The following is a 21,716-nucleotide window of genomic DNA, read 5'->3' on the forward strand; positions in this document are numbered from 1 at the left end:
CTGACCGTGCCTCAGTTTCCCCTGTGTGCCCCCGGGATGCTCTGCGCTAAGGGCGGAGGTCAGGGGGGACGCCATATCCCTTGCCACACGCAGCCTCGCCGGGGGTCGCGCCCCCGGACCCCCGCGCGGGGGACACCCACGAGACTGCCCCCCCCCGCCAGCTGCAAGGCCAGCCCCGGCCGCTCTCGATTGACAGCTCCCGCGCCCGATGGCCTCTCCGGTCCCACAGGAAAAGCCAATCCCCGCGGCCGGGGGGGCAGGAGGCGGCGCTGCCCCCCGGCCTCGCCTTCCCCCCCGCGCTGCTGCCAGGTGTCTCTTTCGCAGGTGGCACCATGGGGACAGGTGAGGAGGGCACGGGGCGGGGGGGGGGAGGGACTGCGGTAGGGGGTCCCCTGCGCCCCTTCTGGGAGGGGGCACTCGCGTCTGATGCTGGCGGGGGGTAATGGGTGGGCGCTGTGGGGGGCTGGCAGCGGCGGGGATACCGGCGTGTCCCCGCGGCCGGGACCATCACTTATTTATTGAGGTCAGGCTGGGGCGAACGGGAAATGAAGTGGGGGGGGCACCGTGGTGGCGTTTCACCCACGCCTGGAAAATCCCCGCGGGAATTGCCTTGGGCACTGGTGCACCCGTCTCCAGCCGCATGGTGTTGGGAATTCCGAGTGCCTCCAGGGAGGATGGGAAATGGCCAGAGAGATCAGGTCGTGCTCTGTAGCATAAAGGTGATGTCCCCGTCTCCCCTCTCTGGAGCCTTTCCGGATTTGTGCTGTCAAGTAAAGCCCCTTTGCATCCCCTGTTCCAGATTTACGCTGCGAGGGAGAGCTCCCTTTCACCCCAGCATCCTTACCCCAGGGCAGGGCAGCCTGTGCCCACATCCCCATGGTAGTACCCAGGAGCTATGTGACAGTTTGATCCTTGGGACAGCATAGGACGGGAAGGGATCAGGCTGGAGAGGGGTTCACAAAGCTCCTTGTCCCTCCAGGCTGTGCTGCAGCGCCTGGGACCTGTCTTGCCAGCGGCGAGTGCCCAGGCCAGCTGCCCCCAGCATTGCACTGCTAAAAAAGAGCGGTGCCCAAGCCCGGGCATGTGCTTCTGGACTATGCCATGTCCCCCGCTGGCTGACGGGCAGCCCTGGCCCTGTGAGGACGCAGCCAGCCCTGAGCCAGACGCCAGGACGCCGGTGTGCCCAGTGCCACCATGGCCCAGGACTGGGACGTGGTGCTGTCAGGGATGACGACAGGCAGCCACTCGCGGAGCTCCAGCAGCGAAGCCAGCCTGGCCCCCGGCTACCTCCTCAGCAAGCAGAGCCGCCTGCTCAATGGGACCACCCGGAGCAGCCGTGCCGCCTCCCCCATGGGCCGTGTCATCCTCATCAATGCCCCCATCGAAGGTGTGTGGGGTGTCCCAGCCCCCTGCCCACCCTCATGGCCAGGAGGGCCCCAGTGGCTGAATTCCCTGGGTCTAGGGGCAGGGAGGGCTGTCCTGGGCCTGGGGATGTTTCCAGAGAGAGAGACACCCCTTGCCATTGCACACACAGCATGTGTGACTCATCTGCTCCCCTGTCCCCACAGCCAGCAGCAATGAGAGTGATGTCATCAATGCCATCACAGTGGAGAAGAGCGTGGACGGCAAACTGGGCTTCAGCGTCCGTGGCGGCTCTGAGCATGGGTTGGGCATCTTTGTCAGCAAAGTGGAGGAGGGGAGCACTGCTGGTAAGAGGGTCAGGGTGAGGGACACCAGGCACATGCCAGCAAGACCCTCTCAAGGAGCTCCCAGTGACATGGGATCACAGCAACAATGCCGCCCTTCATGGTGGAAAGCCACCATTTGCTCCCTGCTGCCTTTGGCCATGAGGTTTGCAGGCTGCCCAAAGTGAAGGGCAGGACATAGGAGTAGACAGCCCTGTGCCAATGATTCTGAGCTCCATCCCCAAGCCACAGCAAGGTGACAAGCCACTCAGTGCAGTTGTCAGGCACCCCTGCCTCTGTTCCCAAGGGGTTCAGAGCAGGTTGAGGAGACATTGAGGGAGGGGATGTCAAACAAGGGCATCAGTACCAGGTCAGGTGCCCAGATGAGCCATGTGTCTCCTGTAGAGCAGGCCGGGCTGTGTGTTGGCGACAAGATCACAGAGGTGAACAGTGTGAGTCTGGAGAACATCACGATGAGCAGTGCTGTCAAGGTCCTCACCGGCAACAACCGCCTCCGCATGGTGGTCCGGCGGATGGGCCGTGTGCCAGGAATCAAGTTCTCCAAGGAGAAGACGGCATGGTGAGTAGGGCATCTCCCATGCCAGCACCCCAAAACCCAACCCCATGAAGGGCATGCTGGGGGAGGTTGGTGAGGGATTCTGGGCAACAGGGAGGATCCCTGGGGGACCCCCAGGGTAGAGTGGCATCAGAAATCTCTGGCAAAGATGGGGACAGACCAGAGTGGGATAGGAAGGTCTGGAGCAGGTAGGGTGGGTGCAAGCCCCATCCTAAACATTCCCCATCCCCATCACTCTCCTCTGTTGGGTGCCACCAACGGTCTTACCCTGCTGGAGGACAAGAGCCAAATCCCTGAGACTACCTACACTGTACCCATGCTCCAGGGTGGATGTGGTGAACAGGCGCCTGGTAGTAGAGAAGAGCGGCTCGACACCATCGGAGAGTGGCTCTGAGGACGGTCTGCGGCGCATCGTCCATCTCTACACCACCTCTGATGACTACTGCCTGGGCTTCAACATCCGCGGTGGCAGAGAGTTCGGCCTCGGCATCTACGTCTCCAAGTACGGCTTCCCTGGGGTGTGAAGGGGTTGTGACGCCCCAATTTCTGCTGTGTCCATGCTGTGGCTCAGCCCCTCCTCTCTGGCTGAGCCCCCGCACTGTCAGAACACTGTGGGCATTACCACCGTGGGTGCTGAGCCACGGGGCCACCCAAGTGAATGCGCGGGGCAGGAGCAGGACTCCAGCAAGGGCTTGGCCCCATCCTGCCCCCCTGCTTCCCTAGGGTGGACCCCGGAGGGCTGGCAGAGCAAAATGGCATTCGGGTGGGAGACCAAGTCCTTGCAGCCAATGGAGTCAAGTTTGAAGACATAAGCCATAGCAAGGCAGTGGAGGTGCTCAAGGGGCAGACCCACATCATGCTCACGATCAAGGTACCCACGCCCTGCCCCATAGACCCTCGGGTGAGGCAGGGGTTGGCGTGTCCCTTCACTGGCACTGCCCCTGCTCAGCCCAGTGCCGGGGGCTGGTGCAGCTGCTGGCTGGTTGGGTTTCAGGCAGGTGGGAGGGGGGGATGCATTATTCATGGCTGGCACCAGATCGAGTTCGCCGGGGCAGCCAGCACTCACTGACCCCCTTGTCCTCTCCCCCCTGTGCCTAGGAGACAGGCCGGTTCCCTGCCTACAAGGAGTTGGTGGCCGAGTACTGCTGGCTCAGTCGCTGTAAGGGCGGTGCCGTGTGGGTACTGGCAGGGGCAGTGGGCTGGGGCATGGTGGGGCTGGGACTCCCATGCGTGTGATGTCTGACCACTGTAGGGAGGGAGAAGGTCGGCATGCAGTGGGGTCCCAAGGCCTTGGAGGGAGCAGGGAGCTCCCTCTGCCACTGTTAGCTTACCCACAGGCCTGATGGACTTGCAAGGTCATAGCTGTCCCCTGTCCTTGGAGGTGGCATGAAGAGCCCCCTGCCGTGGCCAGCAGCCTTGGGGTCCCTGTAATCCCACAGCATCCTACATGACCACTTTCTCCCTGGCCATTGCATAGGGACATGATGATCCCTATGTAATGGCCAGTAGTCCACAGGTCCCCATGGTCCTGTGGGTTCCCCACATGTCTGCTATCTTTGGGAGGGACATGGAGCTCTAGGTGGCCCACAGTATGTCACAGTGTGTCCCTGCTGTGCCTTTGCAGTGACCAACGGGCAGCTGCAACAGCTGGCTCAGACCTCGGAAACCAGCTCCTCCATCTCCTCCTACTCCTCAGGACCAGCACCAGGGGCGGTGAATGGGCTGGGGGCAGCTGCCCCAGTGCCCCCAGCCCGCACCGTGGATGTGGCCATCTCCACAGAGGACGGGCCACGGCGGGGCTGGGTGCGGGAACGTGCTGAGCGGGCCATGCAGACCGAGCCAGCCACTGAGGGGCTGCCAGAGACACGGCGCACAGTGCGGCCCCCCGAGCTGCTGCGGGACACGGCCATCCGCGGCCAGGGCACCCGCGAGACCCCCGGCACCCACCCACGCCGCACCTTCACCCACTCACCCAAGACGGCACTCCTGCTGGCGCTGAGCCGGCCACGGCAGCCCATTACACGCTCCCAGAGTGACCTCACTGTCGCTGGTACGCACTGGGGCACAGCCCCACACGTGGGACTGAACCCTGGCTGAGATCCCCTTCCAACCCTGCACACCCAGCCCTGGGAGTCCCACAGCTCAGGCCCTGCCCCATGTGGAGAGCCTGTCTCCCACTCAAGCATCCTATAGTCCCTGACAGCCATAAATACCTGCCCCCCACTCCTGGGCTTCCTATAGCAAACATCTAGGTCCCTGCCCAGGCACCCTACAGCCCATATGGCCCACTGGCCACCAGTCCTGAGTATCCTATAACCCCACATAGCCCGAACTCTGTCCCTGGGCTTTCCCAGGCACCCCAAAGCCCAGCCCCATGGCCCATGGTGATCCACTGCACCCCACAGAAGGACTCTTCCAGACAAGTTTTGAGGTGGCACCCCCTCACCTCTCCACTCCAACAGCCCCTTCTCTCTGTCCACAGAGGAGAAGCGGAAGAAGGAGAAGCCAGAGGGACAAGGGGCACGGGGGGCTACCCCAGGATTGCACCGCTCCAAGACCCTTGTCAACCTCTTTTTCAAGGGGGGCCGTGCCACCAGCCAGAGCTGGGCCCCCCCCAGCCAGGAGGCCCCTGGCTCTGATCGCCGGGCACGCTCCAAGTCCCCAGGGCGCTCTGACGGGGACAGAGGTATCAGCCTGGGTGACAGGGCAGAGAGGGACTCAGCCTGGGATTGTTCCCCCTTCTGTGGGCCTGTTGTGGCATCCCTGGCATGAAGGGAGCATAGGGAGGGGTTCCCCAAGCACACAGTTTTGACAATGGGCAGTGATGCTGCTGTCTGCCCTGGGCACTCACCGCTCTCCATCTCCCTTGCAGTAGGCGCTGTGCAGAAGTTTGTCATCCGGAGCCTGAGGCGGGGTAACGGGGGTGCCCGTGTGCCTGGGGGGGGGTGTGGGCAGGCTCTGCATGCGCCTGGCCCTGCACTGCTTGTGTCTGTCCCGCTCTGGTGTGGAGTGAGCTGCTGGGGTAGGGGAGATGGGGAACTCTGTGGGCTGGCTGGGGCAATCTTTGCCCCGCTGGCCACCCCTCCTTGTTGTGCCTCCCCAGAGAAAAGCCGGCGTGCCAGCATCCTGGGCCCCATGGGCATCGCCACCCTGCAGCCCAATGGCAGCGACCCTGAGGCCCGGCTCCCGCACATCCAAGACACTGCTGCACGTCTCCTCAGCCCCGATGAGGTGACGGCCGTGCTCCGCCACTGCTCCCGGGTACGTACAGAAGGCAGGGTGCAGGCAGGGCACAGGCAGGGCAGCGCTGCTGCCCTGGGCTCGTCCCTGGAAAGCTCCTGCATCCTGGGGGCATGCTTAACTCTGGGAGGTAAACCAAGGAACAGGTGAGAGGGCATCCACTGATCCCCCTCCTGTGCCCGCAGTACCTGCACGAGGGCAGCGTGGAGGATTTGGTGCGGCCACTGCTGGCCATCCTAGACCGGCCCGAGAAAGTCCTGCTGCTACGGGACGTGAGGCGAGTGCTGTTAGGAAATATCTGGGAACCCCAGAATTACCCATCCTGCTGTGATTGAAGTGGAGCCTCACACATGCTCCTCAGCCCTGATCACACTCCATCCCAGATGCTGCTACAATCTGTCCCCACCTTTTTGCCTTGGCAGGAGTGTGGTGGCCCCCACAGACCTGGGCAGGTTTGATAGCATGGTGATGCCGCTGGAGCTGGAAGCTTTTGATGCCCTAAAGAGCCGCTCAGGTAGATCCCAGCTCCCCAGGGACCTTGACTGGGGGCAGGTAGTGGTCAAGGGTGGGTGCAGCTCAGAAGGTGACTGGGGGTTCTCCCTGACTGCAGTGCGCTCACCTGCCCTCCGCCCGGCCCACCATGACGCCCCCCCCAAGAGACACCTCATCACACCAGTGCCTGGTAAGTGCCACCTGTAGGGTCTGCCTGGACACCAGGCTGCACAGTGGGGACAGGGTGAAGAGAGTTTGGGGGAGGAGAAAGGGGGCTGGGATACCTGAGTGCAGGGGGTCCCAGGGAAGAAGGCATCTGGCATCCGTGGGTGTTGGGAAGACTGGGAGCAGCACAATCTGTGGATCTTGAGTGCTGGGGTTCTTGGGGAGGGGGACATGAAGTGCTTGCAGACAACTGGGGTGTCTAGGGGTCTCTAGATGAGGCGGGCCCTAGGTGGCAAAGGACCCAGGGCTTTGGGGTACTCACGGGAGGCCAGCGTGGCAGGAGTCTCAGGGAGCAGGGCTGTGGGTCCCTGGGGAGATCCCTGAGCCCCTCTCATTGCAGACTATCGGGGCGGATTCCTCCTGAAGCCAGCAGGGACCCCAGAGCCGGAGGAAGCGGGGGAGCAGCAGGCGAGCCCAGCCCGTCCAAGACCCTCCCCCAGCCCTCGCCGGCCTCACCCCCGCACCTACACCCCACTCCCTGACGTGCCAGTGGATGCCTATGCCTCCACCAGCCGGCCCCTGCCCACCCTTGGCCCTCAGCCCCCAAACTGGCTGCTGGCTGAGCCCTCCCCTGGCAAGGGCCATGGGCACTCTCGCAGTCCCCGGGCCACCTGGCGCAAGGAACCCCCCAGGACAGCGCCCAGCAGAGAAGCTGAAGTGCTGGGGAAGCTCCAGCGGGCACGGCCTCCTCTTGCCCCTCTCTTTGGGGGGCCAAGGGGTGAGGCAAGGGCTGGGGCAGCCAATGGCCCTGAAGATGCTGGCAGGGAGGAAGAGGAGGAGGAAGCGTATCATCTGCTCACCGTCACCCTCTCCAAGCTGAAGCACTCGCTGGGTGGGTGGCACATGGGTAGGGTGAGGACCCTTCTGGCACCAGCATCAGTGGGATGGGAGGCACCCCCTTGGCAAGGGGCAAACCCCAGAGCATTCCTCCAAAATGAGAACGGGAGGGAAGAACTATCCCTGCCCCAGTCTCTCATCTCTGTAGCACCTACCAAAATAGGCCAAGACAGAGGTGCAGCTCGCCAGGGTAATGTGGTGCCATGCTTGGGAGTGGGTGGGGGTCCCAGCCTACCCAGGTGTGAGGGTCTCATGGTTCCCTTGCAGGGATCAGCATCTCTGGTGGTATTGAGTCAAGGGCACAGCCAGTGGTGAAGATTGAGAAGATCTTCCCTGGTGGAGCTGCTTTCCTCAGTGGCATCCTCAAGGTATGGGGGTCCAAGCACATGCCAGGGGGTGGGCAGATAGCCAGACACTCCCATCCCCTGGTGCCCACTAGCTTGCTGGCAGTCCTCTGGCAGTCCAAAAGTAGCTGCACTTCACCCTGTGGCCTTCCCTTCTGGGACCTAGGCCGGGCAGGAGCTGGTGTCGGTGGACGGGGAGAGCCTGCAGAATGTCACGCACCAGAGGGCTGTGGACATCATCCGCCAGGCCTACCGCAACAAAGCCAAGGAGCCCATGGAGCTGGTGGTGCGGGTGCCTGGACCGCCGCCAGAGTGATGCTGCAGCCTCTATTCCAGGAGCCATGCTGTGTTCCAGAGGAGACAGATGGCTCATTCCTGCACTGAGCTGTGGCTGGCCTCAGTGCAGCCAGAGGGTGAGAGCCAGACCTGCCCCAAGGGCATGGAGCAGCTGCCCACTGCAGGACCCAAGGGAGGGCAGCACTGGCAACACAGGGGAAGGACAGGTAGTCCCTGACCCTGCTCTGGACATGCAGGCAGAGTCCTGAAAAAAACACAGCCAGGGGCTTGTTTTTAATTGCTGTTTCTGAGTGGTACACTGATGAGCCAGGCTCTGGGAATGAGACATGACTGAAATAAAGTACAAAAATCCCCCCCTGGAGCCAGGGGTGACCAAGCCACAGCTGGGCACATCCAGACTTTTCCTTTGGTTTGACAAACCCCCCATGGGTGTCCAGTGGGGCCCCTCACCTCTGCCCATCCCTGGGGGTGTCCCTAGGGTGTCCCCAGCTGGCACATGGAGAACCATGCCCCTCTCCCCTGGCAGACTGGGCATCACAGAGGCATGGGCTTTTTCTGGGGGGGAAAGACAGGGATGCTGGGGGGCAAGAGCATGGGAAAGGCACTGAGGGCAAGCTGCCCTGTGGCAGGGGTGAGGGGGCACAGACTGGTGAAGTGTGAGCTGGAAGAGGGTGATATGTTTTGGTAGGTCCTATAAAAATAGAGTTATTTAAAATGGCACAGAAACAAATTCCCTGACAAACACACAAAGGGGCATAAGGGAGGCTCGCATGGGCAGAGACAGGGCACACGCCAAGTGACTGGGTGACAGTGCCAGCAGGGAAGAGAGGGAGGGGACAAGTCAGCCCTCCCTCTGCCCAAGGTGACCCTGGCTGAAGCCAGTGCTGCTAATCCCCAGGAGCTAAGAGGATCAGCAGAAACCAGTTCCGGGCGGCCCCAAGGCCAGGACTCAGCACCCACCTGACCCCACATCTCACGGCAGCCCTCTCTGTGGGCACTGATACATCCTCACCCCAAGACCTCAATGCTGGGGAGGGGCAGCGCCTGTGGTCTCCCCTGCCCCTTCACAGTGGCTGCAGTTTGCAGAGCTGAGGGAGAGCAGGGGCCCCCCACAGCTCCCAAAATCACAGGGGCTAGAGGCCCCTTCAGCCCTCCATGCATGGGGCAAGGGCAGGCAGCATCTCAGATCTCGGTGGCTGTTATCTCCTCAAAGGGTGGGTCGGGTGGGTCACAGGGCTCGGGCAGGGGGTCCTCGCCCTGAAGCCGGAGATGCTGGAGCCGCTGCTCGAGCCGCCGGTTGCGCCGGTACATCTGGATGTAGCTGTATTGCAGCTGCTTCTGGTAGCGGATGACCCGCTCCTTCTCGCCCTGCCACGTGCTGCGTTCCTGCTCGAAGGCATCCCGCTGCTCCTGCCCACGCCGCCGCTCCAGGGCCACCTCTGCCCGCAGCCGCTCCAGCTGCCGCCGCAGCCCCACATTGCCCCGGGGCTCCTCGCTGGCTGGGGGGCATCCTTCCCCAGGCGGGGGGCACCCTTCACCAGTGCCTGGTGGGCATCGCCCGCGGGCAGCTTCCCGCAGCCCCACCACCTCCTGCTCGAGCCGGCTGGCTTTGGCGCGGAAGAGGTCGGCCTCGCTCTTGCGGCGCTGCAGTTCATTGGCACAGACCTCCAGCTCCAGCGCCTTGAGGCGGGCAGCCTCCTGCAGCCCCTGCGCCCGCCGCTCGCCCGCCTGCAGCTGCACCCGTGCCTCCCGCAGCTGAGCCCGCAGCCCCAGCAGCTCGGCACCCCGCTGCGCCAGCTCCGCCTGTGCTTCTTTCAGCTGCTGCTTCAGCAGAGAGATCTCCCCAGACTTCTGGCACACCTGTGGGGATGATAGGGTTCAGGTGCCGGCCAGGACCGCCCAGCCACAGCCTGCACCCCCTGACATGCCTGGTGCTGCTGGATGACTTACCTCCCACTTGGTCTCCTCCAGACGGGGTGCCAGCTCAGTGCGCTCCCGCTGGAAAGAGGCACAGCGACGCTCCAGCAGTTCATGCTCCTGTAGCAGCTGGGTCAAGTCCTCCTGCAGCTGCTTCTTCTCCTGCTGCAACTGCAGCACCTGGAGCTGCAGGACCTGCTGCCCACGATGTGCTGCGTGGGCCGCCTGCCGCGCCTGGGCCGCACAGCGCTGCCGCAGCCCCTCCAGCTCCTGCTCACACCGACGCTGCTTCTCCTCAAACACCTGGGCCAGGGGATGCACAGGTGCTGGGAGGGCAGCACGGCACCCTCCCACTTCACCTGCCATCTCCAAGATTGGCATCACGGGGAGGGGGCAGCACATCTTCCCCAAATGGAGGAAGGTTGGAGGAAGAGTGCAATGTGGCAGTACTTGTGCTCTCCTATCCTTCTGCATAGGCCCCCCATGTTAGCACCCCCAGAGCCTATAGGGCTCCTCCAGCTCCATCACAAGCAGGTAGAAGTCACAAGTCCCAGGTTCATTAAAAAAAGGGCACCCCAAGATAAGGCACCCCAGTCTGTACAACTGGTCCCATGGGCCATACAAGGCTTCCCCATGGACTACATAGGACCACCCAACTGGTGGGAAAAACCCACATACCCAAACCCACAGGAAAATGTATCCCTCTGCAGGGGTCTGCAACTGGTCCTCAAAGTGGGTCCCTACACCCAATCAGGGGTTATGTCGACACCTGTCTCCAGGGAAGGGTACAGGAACAGGATATGAGGACACCAGGGACATACCTGGCAGATGGCCACCTCGTTCTCATCCAGGCTGTCCCGCAGGAGCCGCAGCTCAGCCTCCCTCTCCCGCAGCTTGTCCTCCAGCTCCCGCACCAGCATGGCCTCCTCGCCAGGCAGTGGAGAGCGCCCGCAGGAGCCGCTCTCTGAGGAGGGCCGGCCCCGGCCGCTCAGCGAGCCTGTGCTCTTGCTGGAGGATGAGCGCCCGCTGTCCGAGTTGGAGGGGCGACAGCCCCCCAGAGGGTCAAGTGGGCCATGGGGGGTGGTCGGCAGGGCACCCACCTCTGGGTGCTGGCTGCAGCCCGTGCTGTAAGTGGGCAGGCTGGAGAGGGAGTTGCGCCCCGAGTCTGAGAGGGTGCTGGCACGGCAGCTCAGAGAGCCAGGCTTCTCAGCACCCAGCAAGTGGGTGAGGCTCACCTGGCTCTCTGAGAGCCCTAGGCGTGTGCCTGGCTGGGCATTCCGAAGCTTGGATACCACTGGCTTGAAGGCCATGGGGCGGATTAGGGTCTTCTCCACATTCTGCTGGGAAAAGAGGGAAGAGTGAGGGGATGGGGAGGACCCATTAGCCCCAAAAAGGGCTGCCTAGGAATATTACAGTGGGTGCCCCCAGCCCTGATGCCTTCACACTCCAAAGGATACAGAGGCCAGTCACCACCCACTTCATCGCCTTTCCATGGGTGTCCAGGTGAGCTCCCCAGAGACCCTTGGATGATGGAGGGGACATTAAGAGCATAGGGATTGCCACTTTCTCAGGGACACCAGACGTGTGGCCATATGACCCCATTTCACACATCTGAGCCAACAGTCCCAGTGTGGCACAGGGTGGAAAGTCAAGACTGCAGCACACACCCACCCACCCTGCTGCTGCCCCCCCCACCTCTTCCAGCTTGCCAGAGACAGGTACAAGCTTGGGGGGCGGCCCCTGAAGGTGATCACTTGGTGCTTGGTCATCATGGAGATCATCTGAGTCGCTACAGGGGCTGGCAGGAGAGGAGGCATCAAGCCAGTCACCACAGAAGCCCCCATTGGCGTAGGAGTGGGTGATACCGGGCACAGACACACGGGGCTCCTCAGGAGTGGCTCGGAGTAGCCCCTCCTGCTTGCAGAAGGAGGTGGTGGAGGGGTCCCCATCACTTGCACAGTCGTGGCGAGGCCGGACAGGCAGGAGGCTGCCCACGCTGCCCATGGCAGCAGGGGGTGAGCGGGCGGTGGCGCGGAGCTGTGTGGCCCCCTCAGACACGGCCTCAAGGGGCACTGGCAGCGTCTGCACGATGGCCATGGCAGGGGGGCCCCCGGCGGGCAGGGGCACGTGGGCAGCCTGCAGGCAAGGGAGACAGAGCATCAGAGCCATGGGAACTGACAACAGTGCCCCACCACCCACCCAGGTGGGCATGGGGGCATCCCCAGGTCCCCAGTCACCATCCCCAATCTTATAAGTGAAGGTTGGCCCAAGGGCAGGAGATGCCAAATGAATCAGAACAAAACCAGGATTAGCAGGGGGGAGTGGTACTAGGAACCCCCAAGTCGGCCTCAGCACCCCAGTGGAGCAGCCTGGGGCTGCCAGGGGCTCTGGGGTGCTGGTGGCACAGTAGGGCAGTGGCAATGCAGTCCTGCCTCGTGCCGTGCCCTGGCGTGACCCTGCCACGGGAAGTGTGCCAGGATTGGAGGCGAATCCCATAAGGCCTGCAGAGAGCTGGCTCACAGGCAGCCTGCCTGCCTGTCTGCCCCATGGGCATCACGGAGGGCAGGGGACAGCCCCACACACCAGGGTCATCCACTTTCTCTGCCCCAAAGCCCCCACCTCTCATCAGTGACCCCACAGAGCCTCCAACCATCCACAGTGGGGCACAAGGTTCCCTGGAGAGGGCCACCAAGGGGGAAGCTGCCAGGTGGGCACCAGGCTATTTCCCAGCCCCAACACACGGAGGCTTGTTCCCACCCCTCCAGCTGGGGAGACTCTGCCGGTCTCTGCTGTGACTCCCCCTGCCCCAACCCATGCCATACGCCCGCGTGACAGGAGCCGGCCGACGGGCCGGATCCATCCCCTGCTGCCTCATCGCATCTCGCACATGGCTGCGGCTGGCACAGGGCGCGGGCGGGGGTGGGGGGGGCGCTGCCCGCACGGTCTCGCCCGCCGAGCTGTCACCTGAAATCAATCCGCCTGCCAGCGCCCAGGGAGGGGCGAGCAGGGCAGAGATGCCAGCGAGCCAACCCCCCCGCCACCGTCACCCCCACCGGCACGTGCCATTCCCACGCACCGTGACCTCAACACGGTGCTCGTGATCCCCTTGGGTGGGTAGGTGGGTGACCCCCCCTCAACAGCTCTGCTCACCTCGCCAGCCGCTGCCCATCCGTCCGGTCCTCCCGGGCCCCTGCACCGTGAACACGGCTCCGCCGGCCCCTGAAGTGGGGAGGAGGAAGAGAAGGGGGTCAGAGAGCTGTACGGCAGCAGGGTCCTTCGTGCTCCCCGCTGCCCCCTCCCCCCCAAAAGCCCCGGCCAGCAGGGCCAAGGCAGGTGGTGCCAGCGTGGCACTGAGGGTGGCACGGGAGCCCGGCGGCGGGTGCGCTGCTCCTGGCACCCAGGGTGGGCTGCGGTCAACCCGGGAAGCGTGGTGAGGACAAGAGCCCACCACTGGGGACCTGCTACCGCCAGAGGAACAAGAATCAGGGACCAGGAACACCAAAGGCAGATCTAATGGCCCCACAGCCCAGCCAGCCAAGGCACAGTACCCCACCCCAGCGAAACTCTCCCAGGATGTGCAGGTCAAGGGGACGGACAGCCCTGGGGACAGGACAGTGAGTCCCTGCACAGCCTGAAGGGGACACGGTCACTTCTGGGGCCCCGCCAAGCAGGCGGTGGGAACAGACTTTACCGTCTCCCTCCCCCCAGCCCTCCAGCCTGCCGAGAGGGTCCCACCGCCGCTCGCGGAGGGAGGGAGTGCCCAGCCCGGCCTCCAGCCATCCAGTAAAACCAGTCAGCAACTGGGGTGGCGTCACCTCCAGCCACTCCGGCCGGACCACAGCGCTACCGGATCCCACCGTTCCGACCCCTAAACGGCAAGGGAACAGTCGGTCCCCTCTCTGCCAGACCCCCACGCTGACCTGCTGTGGGGATTCCGGGCCCGCGGGGACCCTCGTGCCTCGACGGTATCTCAGGGCCACCCCCGAGCAGGGGGAATGAGGGTCAGACCCCGTCCCCCCCGACATAGCCAGCACATGTGGGACGGACACCATCCATGCCCGGCTGTGCCCCTCTCCAGACCCCCGGCATCCTGAGGTTCCTTCAATGATGCTGCCCCCCTTGCCCGCCCAACACCCCCCCCGCCCTCCCACCCACCTTCCGCTGCCCCATTGAGCCCCAGAGCACCGAGCCTGACCCGCGGTGCTTCCACCCATCCCAATCCCACAGCACCCTGAAATGCCCCATGGTGCCCGTGGGCCCCACTGCATTACAGCTCCCCCACACTGCCCTAAACCATCCCCAAAGTTCCCCATGACACCCCTAAAATGCTTCACGGCGCTCCTGGGCCTCTGCTGCTCCACACAGCTCCTAAAGTGCTCCTAAACCACCCCCAAAGTGCTCCAAAACACCCCCAAAGTGCCCCACGGCGCGCCTAGGCCTGCACTGCCCAATAGCTCGCCCCTGAAGCACCCCAAAAGTGCCCCGCGACCCCCTCAACTACCCCACCGAGCCCCTGGGCCTCTGCATTCGCAGGACCGTCCCGAAGTGCCCCGAAACATCCCCAAAGCACCGCACGGAGCTCCAGGGCCGCCGCTTCCCCCCCAGCCCCCGGATCCCCCCAAATCGGCCCCGGGGGGCCCGGCCCCACAACACCCCAAGGGCCGGCAGCACCTCCCGAAGCACCCCGCCAGCCAACTCCCCGGAACGCCCCCGCGCCCCGCCGGCCCGACGGGACCCCCGGGCGCCCCCGGCCCGGCCCCCGCACTCACCGCGGCCCCGCCGCCGCCTCCCGCTCCGCGCCGCGCCCCGGCCCCGCCCCGAGCAGGCCACGCCCCTCGACCACGCCCCCACAGCTCCGCCCCGCACGAGGCCACGCCCCCGAGCAGGGGCCGGGGCACGGGGGCACCGGGGGGTGCGCGGGCACCCCCGCCCGGGACATTCCCAGTCACGTCCGTTCCGGGGTATTCCCGGCGCTCATCCCCTTCTCTCCCCGAGCCGAGTTCCCCGTCTCAGGGTTCTGCACTCCCAAAATATCCCCGGGTCTCTGGGCTGATTATGCCCCCTCTCTAAATTGTGCTCCCTCCGCAATTATTTGGTGAGCCCAGCACTCCGCTAAGGGGCCTGAGGGCCTTTGCCCCGCTTGACATCACACTGTGCCTCCCCATGAGTTGTTACAGCTATTGCCACCCTCTAGCCTTTCCTGGAGACCCAAACTGGGGGCAAAAGGAGAATAAAATAAACCCTCAAGAAACCACCTGCCCCCCAGGGTCTGGGATCAGCCAGCATCCCCCCATAGGCTCAGCTTCTTCACCCCCTCTAGGGGCCATGGAGGGATAGGTAGGAGATGGGGCCCTGGGCTATCCCACTGCCTTACTTCCACTCTAGTCCCCCATGACAGCACCTCACCTGAACTAGACTGAGTCAAACGGAAGCCAGCGAGATGGAGGGAACCCTTGGGCTGAGAGGGGAAACCCACAGCCCCCACCCACACCACCATGTGAACCCTGACCCAGCTCCACTCCCCCCTGCCTTACCTCTGCTTCCCCAGGACCTTCCTCTGCTACCACACTGTCCTGCCTGTGGGTGCTCACACCTGCACTGACAGCACCCAAGGGTGCTCTCCAGGCGAGCTGGTGCACCCCGGAAACCCAGGGCTGGGTGTGTACCACCCGCCTGCTCTGGGCCCTCATTATGGCTCAGGTTAAAACTATTCCCAGCATGGAGGTTGGTAATGATCCCATGTGCCAGGACTGGGGCAGGATGCTCAGCACAGGGACATCATCGGAGGGCACCTCCTCCCTGGCCAGGGTACCCTCCCCAGACCAAGCGTACTCCAGTCACAGAGACAAAAAGACACTCACATTTATGCTTTAATAAAACTAGAAAGAGGAAAAAAATCAAAGGGATTAGACCAAGATCCAGCCATGGACACTCCCCTACCATGGCAAGGACTAGTCAGGTCACAGTATTTGCTGCCTGCAGCCGTGAGGACAGGGGGGATGGCAGCCCCCCAAAACCCAGCAGAGCAAGGCAGGACTGTTCCCCACATGGTTTTATTGCTGGTGATGTCCCCCCAGAGAAAGGGGCTTGGGAGACCCTGAGCAAAGGGGGCCAGGTCAGGCAGCAGCCCAGCAGGTAGAAACAGCAAGTTCCATGTAACACCTGCTCCCACCCCGGAGCATGAGCCACCCACAATCTCCCACACTTTCCTTCACCATCTTTCCTTTGCTGGCTCCATCCCATGCAGGATGGAGCCCACAGACCCCATTTGCGACAGGGAGATTTCTACTACGTGTCCCTCTGCATAGTTGCCCCCCACAATCCCTCCCACTTTAGTGACAGCTCAGGATTTCAGCTCCACTTTAGACACAATTTAACGACCTGCCCCAGGTCCAGAGATACCCAAGTCCCAGACCTGCAGATCATCCCCACCATCATCCAGCTTACTCTGCCTCCACTCCTACCATGCTCCCAGCACTCAGCACCAATGTAGAGCAGCCAAGCTTTGTCAAAGCACCTTCCCCATCCACTCTTTGCTAGGATGGGACTACTCCTCCTGTCATGGTGTTCCCCCATCTCAGAGACACTGCGCTGGTGGCCAAGAGGTTTGTTCATGCAGGAGAAAGGGCCACAGAGCCCCATGGCAGAGGCTCCCAGGGAAGAGAAGCTGGCATATTCCAGCCTTGGGCTGCCAGAACTAGGATCTGTTCCTCCAGATGAACTGAGGAAGAGACCTGCTGGCCTCATGGCTTCTTGGAGGCTCCTGAGCCTCCCTCCACGATTTTGTTGGCTAAAATCTCCTTCTCCTCCTTCATCTTCTTCAACCTGACCTTGCTTTTGGAAGATGAGAAGGAGAGTGAGGCCTTGCTGAACTCCAGTGGGAAGATCCCCACGTCCCCGTCGAAGCGATTCTTGGACACCTGCAGGTAGCGCTTCCCTGGCCCTGTCACCAGCTTACGGTCTTGCAGGATGAGGACGTTGTCGGCCTCCTGGCTGGCCTGGGGAGAGGAAAACATCTCCAGGAGGGTGCAAGGAATGCTGCCAGAGTGACAGGCCTCAGAGATGCTCACGAACGCTTGCCCAGCTCCTTTAAACCCTTTTACAGGGCACCCCATGCCATAGCAACTCCAGCATTTTCCCAACACCAACCCCTTGTGTTCCCCGGGAACGTCCAGTGACCCAGCAAGCACACCCTGTGCCACAGCCCACCCTGGGGAAATGGGATCACTGGAGGGGTGTGCACAGAGAGCACCTCCTGCCCACTACTGCAAGGCTGGTCAGCATCACGGAAGAGACTGAAATACTCAGAGCCCGTCCCCACACCCTCCCTGCCTCCCTCTTTAATTATCTCCTACTACATTCCACCCACAGTCAGTATTAATTAACTGCACCTAAAGCCCCAACAGAGCTTTAGCTGACAATGGGTTTGTTCTCTGCCTGCATCAGGACTCTGGGAGACATCCCACACCTTTCAAGTCCCCAGTGATGATCCAGGGCACTGATGGCAGCTGAGGACAACTGCCCAACATATCCTAGCCCCTTCCTGGGAATACACTGCGCCCAAGGGACAGGAAGGGCCACCCTGGCCCAGCTCACCTTGGCAGAGCCAAAGATGGAGGCTGTCTGCAGCTCCTTCTCATCATCCTCCTTGCGAGGATGGATGATCAGGGTGATGTGGCACGTGTTGTCCGTGGCAAACTTGCGGAAGGCACCAACGATGAAGTCCTGGGCAGCGAGCCTGCCACAGCAGCAAGAATAGGGTCAGAGGCTGCCACTGCTCAGTGGCAGGAGGCAGCGAGATGCTGATCCCCACAGCAGAAACCACCCGGGAACATGAGGCAAACAAGCCCATGCAGGAAGAGGGATGTGGTATGGCAGGGATGGCTGGTGACCTGTTCACCCCTTCCCACCTCTTCCTCCCTAGGGCACTGGTTGTCCTTTAATGAAACAAGGTGGCCAGAGAGGAGTAAAGGTGACAACCTGTGCAGAACCCCAGGCCCTGGCGTGACACCTGACAGGGACAGCTCCAGCAGTGAGGGTGGCAGAGGAAGGAAGGGTCCAACTGAAGAAGGACTACCTGTCCACAGAGAGGTGCTCGTGTCCCATCATGAACTGGAGATTGTCAACAACCACGTGGGTGATGTCGTACATGTAGACTGCGTGCTGCATGGTGTCAATCACTGTCCTGAGCAGGGGAGATCAGGATCAGCCCCAGGGATTAGTGGAGGTAGGGATGGCAATGCTGAGCCAGGCAAAGGGATGCAGAGAAAGCGCTGGGAGGTACCAGGCTGGGTCCTGATGGGACCTGGGCACATCCCACCTCTGCACCTCCTCCACTGTATAGCAGGTGCAGCCCCATCCCCCAGGAAAAGATAGTTGGGATCAGAAGGACCCAGCACTGGCCACACAGTCCCTGCCTACTGCCCTGCAATGCCCCCAGCTCACAGGGATCCTCAGGGCACATAGGGATGCACGCAGGTGCACAGTGCCTGATGAATAAAAGGGGTTAGAGATGCCTGTCCTCCCTCTTCAGCAAACAACAGCACTTCAGGTAAGCAGCTTGTGAGGGAACATGCCCTGCCATGGGCACAGGCTGGCTTCAGAGCAGCACAGGGTCAAGTCCCCTCCTTCACCCCCACCCCAGAGACAGTCTATGAGAGTCCCCGTGACAGAAGGAACACAGGTAGTTGGCCATACAGTCCCCACACACCAACCCTGGGACTTGAACAGTCCCAATGTGACACCTGCCAGCCCCAAATCTGTGACTCACTGCGGGGGAAGAGCCCCAGCTCCCCAAGGCCCTGCAGCACATGCCGTGAGGGGTAAATGCCACTGGGAATGGAGGTGCAGGACCATACTTGATGTTCTGCTGGCCATGGAAGGTCATGAAGTAGAGCGGGAGCTCCTCGAAGCGATCAGCCCACTCATCATACAGTTCTAGCTGGTCCTCCAGGCGCCGGCCAGCAAACTGCGTCAGCATGATTTTGGCCAGACGGACGTTGTTGATCTCAAAGCTGCCCCACAGCGTGCACACACCCTGCATGCACAGGTCCAGTGCATACTCGCTGATAAACGTGGTCTTCCCACTGCCCGTTGGGCCTGGTACAAGGACAAGAGCAGGAGAATTAGCTGGGGGAGATGATCTGACCCATCCTGACCGTGCTGGGGGGTTCTTTAGAGGTGGAAGCACCAGGGACCGGGGTAAGAGAAGCCCATCTGCAGCACTCAGACCATAAAGAAACTTCTCATGCCACACTACACACCTGGGTGCTTGGGCATGGCCTCCCACAGCTTATGGGTCCCCACAGGTTTGTGTGAAAGGCTGGGCAGCCAGTGGGGTGAGCACCAGGAGGGCTCAGGGTGGCAGCTGGGAGAAGGGGTGTGGGAGAGCCCAGGACTTCCTACACTGGCCCAGGCAGGGAGCCCTTCACCACATTGGCATGCAAGGTCCCACCGAACTGAGGAATGCACCCCAGCCTCTCACACACCCACAAGACAGGCTCAGCAAAAGCCTTGAGCAGAAAGAGACCTGGAAGACTCGTAAAGCACCACCCCCAGGAGGGTGAAGCCAGCAAATACCCCTTTGCTTGCCCTGTCCACCAGTCGTTGTGCCCATTACCTGTAAAGATGGTGAGCTCCCCTCTGCGGTGCCCTTTGAGGAGCTTGTTGAGCTCGGGGAAACGTGCCCACTTAACACCAGACACCTGCTCGGTGTTCACCAGCTCCCCGAACACCTCCTCACGCAGCTGCCGGAAGGAGATGATGGATTTGTGGCTAGCAAGAAGGGCAGAACGCAGGATTTTGGTGACGTTCAGGCCCTGGTTCAGAGCCTCCAAGGGCCGGGGCTGCAGGTTGCCAGGGCGCACCAGAGAGCAGCGCTTGAGACTCAGCTTGCGAGCAAAGAGCTTGGCAGCTTCCCAGGAGCGCAAGTCCTCGCCGAGCCACAGTGTGATGCGCTTGAACTGCTCCAGGTAGGGAAGAAGGGTGGGAGGCAGGGAGCTGGCCCCCCGTGGCAGGGCCAGGCTGGCCACTCCTGCAGCTTGGTGCAGGGCCAGGGCATCCAGCTCCCAGCCAGTTAAGACTAGCTCTGTGTCTCGGCGGCCAATCAGGGGCAGCCCAAAAAGATTGCGATAGGAATCGAAGCGGGGTAAAGTCTCTTCCACGTAAGTTTTTGTGCCCCCCTTCTTCTCCACCCTCAGGAGCTTCAGGCCCTTCAGGGTCGCATCTTGAGGACTGAACCAGGGGAAGACGAGAGACCTGGCAGTCCTCAGATAACGCACTCCGAAGCGTTTCAAGGTGGCATCTGTCACCTGGGAGATACCAAACAAAGCCTTGGTCTCCTTGGTCTCCTTCTCATCCAGCAGCTCCCAGAGCGGCAGAGCCCGTTCCCAGATGCAGCGAGCATCCTCGCGAGCCTGTCTCATTTCCTCCTCCGTCTCCTCCGAGCTGGCAGGGGGAATGGGGGTAACGCCATGGTGCCGCATTTCCACGTTAGCCTGGAAGTCCTGCCAGGTGCCCTCGGCCAGGGTAGCTGTGCACAGGAAGCTGCCCGTGGTCTTGTCAATGAAAAGCGTGAACGGGGCATTGGCGGACAGCGGCTGGTCCCCGCGGTCGCCGGTGAAGAGGCTGGGGGTGTGCAGGCAGCTGTACCCATCGTGGAAGGGGATGTCCTGCGCCCGCAGGTACTGGCGGATCTCGGTGATGGAGACGGAGGGCGCGGGCCCGTCGGGGGAAGGCAGCACGCCCTTCTTGTAGCGCCGCTGGCCGAGGCGGCCCGGCGCCCCGGGGCTCAGCGAGGCTCCCTTGCTCCTGGCCCCCCCGCACAGCAGCAGCAGGAGGCGGCTGGCGGCTCTTCCGGGCCGCAGGGGCACCAGCGCCATCCTGACCTCCCCGGCACCCGCCCGCGCCGCCGCCGCCGCTCCGCATGGGCGGCTGCCCCGCGGCCCCCGGCCCCGCAGAGCCGCTCAGGCCGCAGCCCCCACGTGGGTCCGCACGGACACCGCCATTGCCGCTCCCGCTCCCGGCGCGTCACTTCCCGGCGGGGTCGGGGGTGCCCCGTTCCGCCCCTCCCGCCGGTTCCGGCTCCGGGTGAGCGCGGAGCCATGACGGGCCGCGGGTCGCCCAGCCGGTTCCTGACCGCCGTGCTGCACAACGGCGTGGGCCGGTACGTGCGGCAGCTCCAGCGCCTGCAGCTCCTCTTCAGCGCCACCGCGGCCGACGCCCGTGGCGCCAGGTAACGCCGGAGGCACCACCCGACTGCCGGGGATGGGGCGGGGGGAGCCTGGTGACCCCTTAAGTGGCAGGACGGGTCTTCCCCTGGGCCTGTCAGCGTGGGGAAGGGACAGTGCTGCTGCCGCTGATCACACGGCAGCGGCGGGGTGGGACCCCCAACCTCCTGTGAGACAGGGCAGGAGCTGGAAGGCGTCACCGGGGGCATCACCCCGGGCGGACAGTGACCCATGTCTGGCGGCTATGGCGATTCGTCCCTTCTCTGGCCCGGCTGGGGCTGAGGGTCCCCTCTGGCCCCCAGGCAGTTCGTGGAGGAGGCGGCACAGGACTTCGCCCGGCAGCACCCCGATGTCGTCATCTACGTGAGCCCCCGCTCGGGCCCGGGCCCGGCCCCGGTGCTGCGGGCCGAGTACTGTGAGTGCTGGCGGGTTTGGGGAGGGGAGCGGGACGGGGGTCTCCCTGCCCTGCCCCGGCTCCGTACCAACTCTGCCCGGCGCAGATGGTGCCGGGGCAGGTGCTGTGGGATGGGGGAGCAGCAGCTGCCCCCAGGAGGCTGTGGAGTGGGGGGGATCGCGGCCTAACCCCCTCTCTTTGCTGCAGTGAACGGGACCGTGCGGGACGAGCTCATTGCCAGCAAGACAAGTGAGGAGATCGTGCAGCTGGCCACGAAGCTGGCCAACCAGTCCGGCCTGGACGTCATCCGCATCCGCAAGCCCTTCCACACTGACAACCCCAGCATCCAGGGCCAGTGGCACCCCCTCACCAACAAACCCTCCATCCTCACCATCCAGGGCCCACGACTGCAGCCCCAATAAAGCCTCCTCCATCCCCCAGATGTCTCTGCATCCATTTCTCCTGCCTTTAGAGGGACAC

At 63.0% G+C, this 21,716-nt stretch overlaps 4 protein-coding genes across 5 annotated transcripts; 2 read left to right on the forward strand and 2 right to left on the reverse strand.

Moving 5' to 3' along the window:
• The first annotated feature begins 44 nt into the window (after positions 1-44).
• PDZD7 (PDZ domain containing 7) lies at positions 45-8,079 on the forward strand. The gene is made up of 17 exons (XM_059851846.1): positions 45-342; positions 980-1,387; positions 1,569-1,709; positions 2,091-2,265; positions 2,588-2,764; positions 2,986-3,133; positions 3,361-3,421; positions 3,887-4,312; positions 4,745-4,948; positions 5,135-5,176; positions 5,366-5,523; positions 5,688-5,779; positions 5,925-6,016; positions 6,113-6,184; positions 6,560-7,051; positions 7,324-7,424; positions 7,567-8,079. Exons 2-17 carry the CDS (start codon positions 1,195-1,197, stop codon positions 7,714-7,716), a joined length of 2,724 nt encoding a protein of 907 aa, XP_059707829.1. The 5' UTR covers positions 45-342; positions 980-1,194; the 3' UTR covers positions 7,717-8,079.
• Positions 7,940-15,319, reverse strand: LZTS2 (leucine zipper tumor suppressor 2). 2 transcript variants are annotated; one of them, XM_059851853.1, is made up of 6 exons: positions 15,149-15,319; positions 12,765-12,833; positions 11,310-11,750; positions 10,436-10,951; positions 9,648-9,917; positions 7,940-9,557 (listed from the first exon to the last, which is right to left on the reverse strand). In XM_059851853.1, exons 1-6 carry the CDS (start codon positions 15,302-15,304, stop codon positions 8,880-8,882), a joined length of 2,130 nt encoding a protein of 709 aa, XP_059707836.1. In that variant the 5' UTR covers positions 15,305-15,319; the 3' UTR covers positions 7,940-8,879. The 2 variants fall into 2 exon arrangements, with proteins under 2 accessions (XP_059707836.1, XP_059707835.1); XM_059851852.1 differs by having other exon boundaries at positions 10,436-10,954.
• Positions 15,320-15,466: 147 nt separating this feature from the next.
• On the reverse strand, positions 15,467-20,618 carry TWNK (twinkle mtDNA helicase). Its single transcript, XM_059851855.1, has 5 exons — positions 19,234-20,618; positions 18,473-18,713; positions 17,692-17,799; positions 17,211-17,352; positions 15,467-16,612 (listed from the first exon to the last, which is right to left on the reverse strand). The coding sequence occupies exons 1-5, from the start codon at positions 20,492-20,494 to the stop codon at positions 16,358-16,360; spliced, it is 2,007 nt and encodes a 668-aa protein (XP_059707838.1). The 5' UTR covers positions 20,495-20,618; the 3' UTR covers positions 15,467-16,357.
• A 62-nt stretch (positions 20,619-20,680) lies between these two features.
• Positions 20,681-21,676, forward strand: MRPL43 (mitochondrial ribosomal protein L43). The gene is made up of 3 exons (XM_059851856.1): positions 20,681-20,847; positions 21,145-21,257; positions 21,444-21,676. Exons 1-3 carry the CDS (start codon positions 20,717-20,719, stop codon positions 21,656-21,658), a joined length of 459 nt encoding a protein of 152 aa, XP_059707839.1. The 5' UTR covers positions 20,681-20,716; the 3' UTR covers positions 21,659-21,676.
• The last annotated feature ends 40 nt before the right edge of the window (positions 21,677-21,716 follow it).

The sequence above is a fragment of the Haemorhous mexicanus genome, chromosome 7 (assembly GCF_027477595.1).
Source record: "Haemorhous mexicanus isolate bHaeMex1 chromosome 7, bHaeMex1.pri, whole genome shotgun sequence".
Lineage (NCBI taxonomy): Eukaryota > Metazoa > Chordata > Aves > Passeriformes > Fringillidae > Haemorhous > Haemorhous mexicanus.

Bases quoted from the DNA above. Each gene is read 5' to 3' on its own strand.
- LZTS2 (XM_059851852.1), bottom strand. From the start codon at position 15,304: ATGAGGGCCCAGAGCAGGCGGGTGGTACACACCCAGCCCTGGGTTTCC. The intron at 12,834-15,148 runs GTAAGGCAGGGG...TCCCCACTTCAG, and splicing joins AAGGTCCTGGGGAAGCAGAG to GGGCCGGCGGAGCCGTGTTC. The intron at 10,955-11,309 runs GTGGGGGGGGCA...CTCTTTTCCCAG, and splicing joins TCTCTGGCAAGCTGGAAGAG to CAGAATGTGGAGAAGACCCT.
- TWNK (XM_059851855.1), bottom strand. From the start codon at position 20,494: ATGGCGCTGGTGCCCCTGCGGCCCGGAAGAGCCGCCAGCCGCCTCCTG. The intron at 18,714-19,233 runs GTAATGGGCACA...TCCTTGTACCAG, and splicing joins GGAGCTCACCATCTTTACAG to GCCCAACGGGCAGTGGGAAG. The intron at 16,613-17,210 runs GTGAGCTGGGCC...TCCTCTCCCCAG, and splicing joins CCATCTTTGGCTCTGCCAAG to GCCAGCCAGGAGGCCGACAA.
- MRPL43 (XM_059851856.1), top strand. From the start codon at position 20,717: ATGACGGGCCGCGGGTCGCCCAGCCGGTTCCTGACCGCCGTGCTGCAC. The intron at 20,848-21,144 runs GTAACGCCGGAG...TCTGGCCCCCAG, and splicing joins GCCGACGCCCGTGGCGCCAG to GCAGTTCGTGGAGGAGGCGG. The intron at 21,258-21,443 runs GTGAGTGCTGGC...TCTTTGCTGCAG, and splicing joins GGTGCTGCGGGCCGAGTACT to TGAACGGGACCGTGCGGGAC.
- PDZD7 (XM_059851846.1), top strand. From the start codon at position 1,195: ATGGCCCAGGACTGGGACGTGGTGCTGTCAGGGATGACGACAGGCAGC. The intron at 1,388-1,568 runs GTGTGTGGGGTG...CTGTCCCCACAG, and splicing joins CATCAATGCCCCCATCGAAG to CCAGCAGCAATGAGAGTGAT. The intron at 5,524-5,687 runs GTACGTACAGAA...CTGTGCCCGCAG, and splicing joins TGCTCCGCCACTGCTCCCGG to TACCTGCACGAGGGCAGCGT.